This window comes from Teleopsis dalmanni, chromosome X, assembly GCF_002237135.1.
Source record: "Teleopsis dalmanni isolate 2A chromosome X, ASM223713v2, whole genome shotgun sequence".
Lineage (NCBI taxonomy): Eukaryota > Metazoa > Arthropoda > Insecta > Diptera > Diopsidae > Teleopsis > Teleopsis dalmanni.
The window spans coordinates 15,176,698-15,188,794 of NC_051848.1; the positions used below are offsets into that span (position 1 = coordinate 15,176,698).

Below are 12,097 nucleotides of genomic sequence, written 5' to 3' on the forward strand. Positions count from 1 at the left end.
ACTACATAAACTTAAAATATCGAAAAATATACAGCGCGCGAATTTTAAATGAAAATTTCCGAAAACTTTTCGGTCTTAATGTACTAATAAATAATACGTGATTATTGTTAAAGTTCACAGTAGAAGGGAAAACTATATAAAAATATTGAATATATTATATGTGAGAATGTGAGAACAAAAAATGACAAACTAAGACTTTGTTGCTTTTTGGTGGTCAACAAAGAGAGTCATGCATTTAATTCGTTATTTATTAATTTAATTATTAAGTAATTTAATTATTAAGAAAGGCATTATTCATTCGAGTGCGTAATGTGTACAAAAACGTTTAACAATATAAAATACTTAATAGATTAATAAAGCAAAACAACCTTCACTTCCGGCTCCTTTTCTGCTTTCAACAGCCGCACTAGTGTACGAAAAAGTATCTACTGCGATTGGAGTTGTGAAGCGCACGCTATGCTCCACTGCAGCATGTGCTGCACGCAGCAAGTCCGTATATAAACGTTGGCGCTTCAACTCCAGCTCATCACGTCCAACGGGGGTAACAGGTGGTTCAATACAACCGCTGCGTTTAGTTGCAATTTAATAAAAATTTATGTTGAGTTTATAAACTTTCTATTTTTTCACAGAATATGAAGAAAATATGAAATTAATTATAGAAAAACAATTTTTTAAAAATATACAGAATTTTAACAGAATTTTTAGGAGACAAAAAATTAACTTATTTTTTAATAATGTATTACATTATTAGAGGAATGAGGAATAAGATATGAGGAATAAGAATGTATTACAAATGAAAATCTCATAAACAATAAAATTCAAAGAGAATAGAAAAACGAAACTCAGAAATATATTACGGAATACCTGTATCAACATCAACAAATTATCACGAAAACCAGAACGAATAAATATCTGGATCGAATAAATATCTTCATTGCATAGAAATGAATGGAAAATTAATTGAAATGGTAATAATAAACAAATTTCATACGTCAATGTACATATATATTTGTACCAGAGAACTGCAACGACTCTTAACTATCATTTTTGTGCAGACTATCATTTTTAAATGTCATTCAAGTTGCGCTCTCTCTTACTCAAATTTATTCTAGCGACCGAGCTTGAATATGTTCACATTCAAGAGTTGTCATTCAAGAAAAATTTTTGAAGAATAAGGGTGTTTGCGCACACTGTAAGTGTGTTAGTGTAACCACACAAAAATATGCTCTTGAATGCATGTTTTTGGGTGGCAGACTATCATTCACAACATGTTGACGAGAAACTAAATAATGTGCTCACCAACATGTTGATTTCGTGTCATTCAAAGGTGCAGATTATCATTTTAGAGTCTCATTCAAGAGAGAAAATCTATGAATGACACTTAAAACTGATAGTCTATACCTTTGAATGATACGCAACTAATATGTTGGCATGTACATCATTCAGCTTCTCGCCAATATGTTGTAAATAATAGTCTGTCACCCAAAAACATATATATATATATATGTATATATATATTAATTTATATATAATATATTAATATATGTACAATATATATATAATAATATATATATAATATAATAATATATATATAATATATTAATATATTTATCCTTTTTATACAGAAGTGATGGAAGTATTTATATCAATAACCAATTTAGAACTCATCATGAAACCAATTAAAAGATTAGTGAGGTCAACCAATTCTAGTACCATCATATCTTAAATTAAAGGAAATTAATGAATGCTAAGACAAAATGTGAGGTAGTTTTAATGGATTTAACCGATTTAAATATAAATTGTATAGTAGGAGTTCAGAACTACAGTAATGCCTTTAAGACTAAAATAATGGCTATTTATAAAGGGTTTATATAGAAAAGTCTGAAAAACTTTAGAAAGTAGAAAAAACATTAAAGGCAATTTATAATCGCAAGCAGCCACAATTCTGACAAGGCATAACTCATCCTGTTGACATAATAATGTCAGAAGTGAAAATCCTATTCAATTTAATCGAAAGAGAAATGATATTTTACAATAGATGTTTAAAAATAAAAAATATATTTAAGACAAATTGAAAAAGTATATTGGATAAATCGATTATAGAAAACATTTATTCTTTTCATTCTATCTTAATATGAATCCAATGAAATAATCGAACGGCCGTAGAACCATAAGAGTACGGGAGAACCACAATATTGTCTGACAAGTTTTGACAGACATGTCAAAACGAAAAACACTTAAAGGAGTTAAAAACCAACGTGACAACATATTTATTACCAAGGCGATAGTATTAAAATCTGATTCATTTTAAATGATAAACGTTTGCTTTCTCATGTGTCTAATGTGAGATGGCATAGAGAGACATCTAAAAATATACAAAAATATATTCATATATTTATTTATATATTAATATTATTCACAACTTACTATACTGTAAAGAGTGTTTATATCTTTTGCAAAAATTTGATGACATTCGCGACCCATAACTCAAATATAGCAACCAATGAATACACACTCTTGGTTTTGTAACATTGTTACAGAATCAACAAAAATTATTTATAAATATAGATCACATAGTTGAAGAAGTAAATAATCTTTTCTCATTATGGAAAATGGTTAAAAACGAAGAAGAATAAATTTCAATTAAAATCAAATATCGAATTGTGGGTGGAAATAACAAAAACAGAAAACAGAAAACAGAAAATTATATTACACTGAAATAAACCGCAATCACTCAAAGTGATAAAGAAAAATAACAACAGTAACAACAACAACAACTATAATAACACTAGTTTACAAATAATTAAAAATTTCATTCTCAAAAGACGTGACCTACATTTTCTATAGTGAAATTTCATAATCATTATGATTTTTCTTTTTTTCTTTTTTTCTTTTTTTTGTGCCGTTTTCCCGTTATTTGTGAAAACCGTTATTTTGATTTTTCTCAGAACATCACTCTACATATTTCCCCATAACCTATATTGGTAAAGTTATGACATATAATATTGAATATTAAATTATTTTCCCGTTATTTGTGAAAACCGTTATTTTGACTTTTCTCAGAACATCACTCTACATATTTCCCCATAACCTATATTGGTAAAGTTATGACATATAGTATTGAATATTAAATTATTTTCCCAATATTTGTGAAAAACCATTATTTTGATTTTTCTCAAAACATCACTCTACATATTTTCCCATAACTTATATTGGTAAAGTTACTGCATATAGTATTGAATATTAAGTTATTTTCCCGTTATTTGTGAAAACCGTTATTTTGATTTTTCTCAAAACATCACTCTACATATTTCCCCATAACTTATATTGGTAAAGTTACTGCATGTAGTATTGAATATTAAATTTAATTAGTTTAAAGGTAAAACTCGTATGAATGTTTTAAGCTAGATAACATCAATAAAATTTAAGTGATTTATAGTTAAAAATGTACAAATAAAGATATAAATCGATCATCAATTTTCTGATTTAGGGTCCAATAAAGATTACTTCTTTAGTTATGACAAAAGTAATGATTGAGAAAAAACCAATAAAATATTCGAAATCAACACTTTCATTTTTTTTGCAGAGCCTTATCAAAAAATCTTCATAAGGCCAAGTTTTCTATGGAATTGTGGCGAAACTGTCAGACACGGTTTAACAATACGACCTTTATTTGCGGCTTCTTTTACCCTAACGTATGCCAATCGTATGGTGGGAAATTTATTGCCGTTTTGAACAAGAGTAGCTATTAAACTTAATTTTGAACTGTTCCTAAAAACTGGCCATACGCTACGCTCACATCTTATTTTCAATTTGTTAAAAAGACCCTTAATATCCCTCACATATGGAGTCTTGGAACCCTCACTCATGGATTCTTTTCATCAACATCTGCATAGTATCAGTTACAATACTATTGTAAATAGTATTTCGTGTTTTAATAGTTGATAGACTGATATATTTATATCAGATTATTTTTGGTTTCGTCTTATATTTCAAACTCTTTTAGCGTCATATGGGTCATGTTCTATATTCGTATAGTAAGCTTCCCAGCTGTATTTTTTTGATATTAGAGTTTCCTGTTAATTTCTTATTCTGGCGTTTCAATCTACGAAAATCATAGACGGATGCAACTTACTTCTGTCTACTGACTTTCATAAATCTACATAGAATTTACTTCCAAGATTTCACGATTTGCTGGCATTGTTTATTGTTGGTAAATGCATCTTTTTGTTGCATTAAAAATATTTAATAATATATTAACAATTAATGTAATAATATATTAACAATATACTGTAAAATATATATATCTTTAATATCATTAAAAAAAAAAATTTTTTTTAATATTTCTATAAGAGTCCCATCCACATTGAGTTTTTCCTCTCTAACTGAAACTCTGTATGCTGAGTGATGTTTTGAGAAAAATCGGTTTCATCGGTTTAAATACCAGGAAATCCGCACACAAGAAAAAAGTCATTATAATTATGATATATCACTATAGAAAATGCAGGTCTCGTTTTTAGAAATTTTTGACTGTAAACTAGTGTAATTAAAAAAAAAATCTCATAGTTTTTATTGTTTTTTTATAGTTAATCGTACATATCATGTATTCTTTCGTCATTGAACCATTCGGGTAGACCATGTGCAAATACAACTGTATCCTGTATTTTATTGTTGGGTTCAATATATGGTGCACACATGCTTTCCCGTTTGGGTGGTGGTAATGAGTCCGAAAAAACATCATCATCATCACCTAATGATGCATGATCATAATGTGGTGGTGGCAAAGGATCCGGTTCGATTATTTCGGCATGTGTGCTAATGTTAACCTTTTTCTTGATAGATGTGTGAGTGGAATTGTGACGAGACAGACAACTTTTTGGGTGAAAATCATGGATGTTTTGTTCCATTGTTGTTGGTTCTGTTGTGTTAATGATATGCATAGGCTGTTTATCATTTAGTTGTTTTTTATCTACATCATAGTCCTCAACATTTTCAGTTATACACTGAGTTGAATGCTGCTCGTCTTCTCTTTCTGCTTCCTGAATCTTTCGTTGTACTTCTGTAAGGCCAGTTGCAGCAGTTGTATATTCATTACTTGTTGTTGTTGTATTCGCTATGACGATTTTTGATTCATTAATTCCTTCATTGATACTTCCATCGGTTGAAGAAGTCGACAGTGATGTGTTCTGTTTATTACTTTGTTCGCTATTAGCTGCAAATTGATTGGTAATTTTGTTTTAATTGACCATAAAATTTATTTTTTTATCACACTTAATTATAACTTTTTTTCATGAGTTAAATTCATTAAAAAAATTTTTATAAAACTAAACAAAACATATTAGTTATGACGTCAAACATATTTCTATTAGTTATTTGGAGTGGTCGGTAAATGTGATAGATATATTAGCTATTATCTATTAGCTAGTAAAACTGTAGTCGTGTTTGCAGACCTTAATTTATTAATAGTTATATTTAAAACATTCTATCACTTTGAATTAAAATAATATTAAAAAAATATATATTAAAAGAAATACATATTTAAAAAAAAATTAAATGTCTTACAAATATATATAATATGTTATATGCATATGTTTTGAAACAGTAAAGAACTACAGCAACAAAAAAAAAATTACTATTTAAAAAAATAGAAGTATCTATTCAAAAATTAGTTCTTTCATCATAATTAACCTTAACATAAAAAATATATAAAATAATTTACAAAAAACGAGTTGTTATAACATCCTGCCTTTATGAAAAAAGCCAAACGTGGGAAATTTTTATATAGAAAAGAACTATATATATAAATACACACAAAAAATTAATAAATGTTTTTATAAAAAAGTGAAAAAATATATATAATACAAATTGTTTTTTTATATGAAATTTATCGGGTATTAATAGAGGCGAAAAAATATTATTTGGCTAAATTTAAACGATCTATAATTTTATATTGAAATGTCTTAAAAACTGTATAAACTACCAAAGGAGGGAGTTATGGAGAGATGGATGTTGTCAAGAGAACCCAGCAGATCTTCAATTACAAAAAAAAAGTATTTTAAAGTATTTTCAAATAAAATGGTTTTGAAACAAAAAGTGTTAAACACAAAACATTCTTTGAAGTAATTAAATTAAAATATATACAATAAAAATATATGTACCCTTTTGCATTTAAAAAGATTTTTAAAAAATTGAGAGCAAAATACTAACTCGATACTTGCAAACCTCGGCTATGGGTCACACATCGGTAATGTGATTTCCACTTAACTGTACAGCTTTTATACAGCTTATATCCCCTTTCTCATACACGCTTTTCCTATTTTGTCAGTAATCACTTCCGCTCAGATGGAAAGAATCCCCCTGTTTGAGCAGAAACTTCTTTACGAATGCACAAACTATAAGCAAAAGCCTACCGGCAAAAGCACTTTCCCGTCGCTATACTTTATGACAATGCCAAGATCACACTGTATTCCGTATTAGGAGATAATCGTAGTTTATGTGGGTGATATTTCAGGCCATAATAACCTGTAATGAAGCCCTTTATCAACCTTAAATTACATTTTGAAAATTTTAGAATGTGTTTGTAGGAGTACGGTTTTATCAGTGCTTTGCTTTGTCTAAGTCCTGGGAAGTCTTCCCAGTACTCCAGCCGCATATGATTTTCCCTCTCTTTGATAATTTGTTTTGTACTGACCCAGTTTAACCCATTTACTTCCTAATTAATATATACTTATGTTTTTTTAAATAAATAAGACACAACATAACTTTTCATAATAAACAAATTAAAAATCTATTAAAATGTTTAAATTATCAGCAAATTAGGCGAATAATTTAGAAGTAGAAGAAGCATTACTTTAGAAGTATGTAAATAAAAAGAATAAGATTTTGCACATATATATGAAAATAATTTTAGCAAATATTAATCTCCGATCAAAGCTATCTTCAAACCAATAACTGTACTAGCAGTTACCATAAGTACAATTAAGCTTAAGTACAGTTTACTTGTACTTCGACTTAATCTAGTAAAGTGAATTGAAAGTGAACTGTACTGTAAAAGAAAATACTGTTTAAATTTATAAGTCAATCCTATGTTTTTGATACTATATTTAAAAATAGTCAATATGCACATAATAAATAAATCTACAGAATATTATCATATTAGCAAACATAGGTAGATAGATGGGACCCAAAGATAATACTTGGTCCTTAAAATCAATTTTTGTTTGGTTTCATATAGATTTATGTTATTATAAAAAAAAAGCATTTATAACAAAAATATTTGAAATATTACTAAAACCAATAAAGAAAAACAAAATCTTCAGAGGTACTAAGAAATTAAAAGGCTACTAGTATAAAATATCCCACGCTTTTGAAAAACTAATTGCTAAAAGGAAAAATCTTATTAAAAATTGCGTTCAGAGAAAGTTGAAGAAGATATTGAATTTAAAGTGAATTATATTTGACATGTTAGTTTAAATTTTCATAATTATAAAAGTAATAAAATTTTATAACGCGTATTTGTTTATAATACTAATAACATATATGTATATTACATATATTAGTTAAAAGAAATATAAATAAGAAACATACATACATATTATTAGAAACATGATCGAAGAAACATTAATGTATATATGCATATTAATATATTAGTAGTATTTACAATGTCATATAAAATATAAAATACTAAATTATAATAAAATAATATTATATTTGTATACATATTTGCATATGCTATGCAATTATTTGGAGATACAAAATTTTATTGTCAATATTAAACAAAAAGTATTAAAAGCACAAATGTAAACTCATTCAGTTCTAAGCCCGTCAAAGGCACAAAAAAGTTAGACTTTTTTGGGAATATGCATAAACAAGATGTATGTTTATTCCATATTAAAATGTCAAAACAGGAGCTCATAAAGAACTTTACAAAACGGATAAGTCCCAAGTGATGCACAAGTTATACACCACATCGCTTAGAAATATAAATAAAGAAGAATTTTTTTGCCCATAAGAGTAATATGTCATTACAACTTTTTACTCTTCAGCTTAAATATACTACCAGAGTGGCGGCCTTGTTTCCAAAAAGCCCACTTGAGCTCAAATGATAGCCCATTGTGGCACCACAGGAATAGCATTGGTACAGCGTCGAAAAAGGTAACGACTCCCCCCAACCTGACAGTTGTATAAACTTGACCAGGTCCCTAACATTACAGAATGACAGCTCAGTAGAACGGTGAATATACTACCAGTACATTGCAGTTTATTTTACACATGAAAAGCACACTATCTATTAGGTTTAACCACTCATTAGGTTAATCACCAAACAACAGAGGAGGTTAAAAGCTGCACTTTTAAATAAAATAGTAGAATGTGTAAATATGGTATATGGTATAAATGAACTCCGAGTTTGTCTCATAAGTATTAAACTACGAAAAATTTAGTATTTGCATATGTTTGTTAACTGAAACCTTTTTACTGGTGAAATAACTACATATAAATATAGTTTTAATTTGACTGTTTCACTTGTTAATGCAAAGATTTGGTGTTTGTTATTGAGGGTATATACGAACATTCAGAGATTCAGAAACTATTCTACTTTAGTGGTATGTAACTACGAAGCAGTTTATCTCAAATTTGTGAAGGCTAAAACTGCAGTTAGGGCATATATTAGGATAGGTATCTGTTTGAAGCATAGCTATAGTATATGGTATGTCTAATTGTTCCAAAGCAATTTCCACTGCCCCGTACCCAGTACATCCTGAATTCTGAAAAATAATAAACGCAGTCATATTGAAATGAAATTGAACTATTTATTTGCCTATGCAAGTGAAAAATGGTGTACATAATGAATGGAAAGAAAATTCTTTCTAAAAGGATTCAGTTGTTTTCGTAATGCGTTTCTCTAGATGTTTTGTATCGCATTCCAAAGATTTGCACTGTACATTCGTTCGAGCTACTAAATGTTTTCCTTTTTACATTTTTTCAACTAATAAATACTATTTTCTGATATATGTGTAAATACATATGTATTTAAAAAAAACATAAAAGTATATTTAACAAACGAAGTTCAATTCATATTAAATGAAGAGAAATGAAGTCTTTTTCTATTCCCATACGATTTTTGATTTCATTTTCATTTCTTGAATAAATAAAAATCTTTCGAATCATTGGAAGGAACATTGAAAGAAAATGTTTTGTATACATTTTAATAACGGTAATTAATGTATGACAGGATGAACATAGAAATATGTATAAATCAGATATATAACAATATGAAACTCTCTTTAATTCACAACACAATATAAAAGATAGTGAATAGCTAACATTTGCAATGTGACCAGACAGGATTATCTGCAAATCGATTAACAAGAAACAAGTTAATTTATAATAATTTTAATAATGATGTGTTTACTAGGAATGACAACTGCGATAATCGCATTATATTTTAAGCAAAACAAGCTTTAGAACACGGGATGTGTGAATACCAGACAGACATTGTCGAGAATCTGAACGAAACATATGAAAACTAAATAATGTTACAAAGTAGAGAACATGACCGACCAAACATAGGAACCAAGGTCCAAGCAGTATCAATATCAATATTGTAATGAACATTTTCAAAAGATCAAAAGAAGAAGACGTCGCACAGAAGGTGTCCGTAAATAGTTAGGAAACCTAAACTTCATCATTCATATGAGTATTTGTATTCAACAAAATTGGGCATCGTTCATCGAAATGGGAAGATTTGAGTTTAACTTTATTTGTGCCTATTACCTATTTTTAATTCAGTATTACGAAATAATTTTAAATATCGCATAGCATATATCCATATCCATATTCATATAATAAAAATAAACATATAATAATAATAATTAAATATGATATTAAAAATAATAAATAAGAAAAACAATCAATTATTAAAATTTTTTTGTATTTACATTAAAAATGGTAATTATAATGAGAATGAATTTAAATTTGTAATTAATTTTTTTTTTTTTTATTCAAATTGATTTGAATTGAATTTTTTTTTGTACTTTGCAATAGCAAAATAATGAAAAAACTTTTAACAATACCGATAATTGCCGTATCTGAGTCCGTAGGTTTTTTCGTTGCAATATCCGCAGCTGCAACGGTTTCCGTTGATGCTGCAATTTTTATATTTTCACTATTCCTTATGTTGTCAACAGACGCTACATTGACATCATCGCCAATATTTCCAATGCCGTTGTTAGCCACTGTATTCGCTGGTGCTGGTGCTGTTGCTGTTGCTGAGACTGCTTCATCAATATCAGTATTGTCGGAATTGTGATCGGTGAGGTTATCAATAGCTTTGCCATTTTCGATTGTTATCGTTGGTATTATTAGTTTTTTATCACTTGTTTTGTTTGACGTTTCCTGTTCATCACTTTTTCTCTGTTTATCTTTTTTAGCTGATTTTGTGGATGAACTTTTCGGATTTGCGCGACAACATGAAAACATTTTTATCTGCGTAACACTTTTTCGAAGATATTTTTGAATTTTTTCTAATATTATAATTTATTTACCCATATATTAAATTCAAATTTCATGCTCGGTTTTAAAGTAAGATTTCACAAAATTCAATATAATGCCTTCATTTGTTAATTTCTTTGAAATTTTTATTTTGCAACAAGCTACAGCATATACACATATAAAACAAAGATCAGTCCAGTCGACCAGTCGAAATACAGCTATACTGTAAGAATAAGTATAACTAATGGAGTCTCTACTTTCTACCACATATCTTTGATCACAGAATTAAGACTCTGCAACCTAGATAACATTTGTGATCAAATTCATCAGAAAGTTAACATCCCACATTGACCTAGTTACATATTTATTCGCGGCGTGCGGTACACATATCCATTTGTACTCTAAATTCATATATCAGATATATTTTTCTGTTACCTGTCAACGTAATTCATAACATTAGAACTTAACTGATAAGTGAGCAATTTGTGTTTTCCAAACGACGAACTGCTAATGAACTTACTAACTGCCCAACTGATCTACTGTTCTTCTATTATGAAGTATATACCTCTTACAATACATACTGAATACTTTACATTACCCACTGCATCTATTCACAACTAACAACAGATAACTCATAATCCGAAAGGCTGCGTGATAAGTATTACGCGTCTTTAAATTCAATTTCATTGTGTGATTTATAATCACTTTCAAAAATGAGCTAAAAAAAGTGGATAAGTCTAAAAAAAACGGAAGGGGTGAGCAGTTCTCGACCCAGGAACCTCCTACTGGCCCAGATCAAGGCTAAGCAGTCACAGAGAATTTGACTCATCTGGAAGTCTCATCTGCTTCTAAGCAGAGTCGACAAACTATCTCTTCGGACAGACAAAATAGGTCTAACTGATAACGCAGTCCATGGTGGCCCGTTAAATATCACACCAGCAACCTTAACTCTGTTCTACTGAAGAAGGGGAACGGTAAGTAAACAGTAAGTATAGTACAAATAAAATGTACTTATCGTATACGAGTATATATGTATATATTCAAAAAAGCAAAAACAAATATATATGAAAAGTGGAAGCAAATAATTTAACGGAGAAAGGAGGGAAAAAATTGAGAAAAGTGAAACACTTTTGTGGCTATATTTGCAACCACAATAGGAGTGGAACACCCAACCCAAAGTAAACGTTTATATATTACACATTTACGAGAACATATATTGGTTTGTACATTTTATTTAATATATATTAATGTACCTAGGTATATACCGTTTACACATTATTCTTATTAAAATAGAGAAGTGCAAAGTTCGTTATTTGCACATAAATTTGTGGAATTTGTTTGTTACAAGGATATTCTTTTAAAGGATTATGTTGTGAACATTTTAGGCAGCACTTTAAAATAATATCGGTTGTATAAATTATGTATGTGTCGAAAAATGATTTGTTTAAAATATACATAGACACATTTTTCAAATGTTTTCTATGCCAATATTTACTTTTGGTGAGTGGATGCAGTAAAAAGTATAGCAAACAATTTCCGTTTTGTTGAAACATTTTGTTTTGAGTAAAACTTAACTAACCATGAAACACCAGCCATTAAATGTTCA

The 12,097-nt window shown here is 28.7% G+C and overlaps 1 protein-coding gene across 1 annotated transcript; it reads right to left on the minus strand.

Moving 5' to 3' along the window:
- Positions 1-342: 342 nt before the first annotated feature.
- On the minus strand, positions 343-10,517 carry LOC119688193. The gene is made up of 3 exons (XM_038102876.1): positions 10,074-10,517; positions 4,597-5,212; positions 343-565 (listed from the first exon to the last, which is right to left on the minus strand). Exons 1-3 carry the CDS (start codon positions 10,477-10,479, stop codon positions 343-345), a joined length of 1,245 nt encoding a protein of 414 aa, XP_037958804.1. The 5' UTR covers positions 10,480-10,517.
- Positions 10,518-12,097: the final 1,580 nt, after the last annotated feature.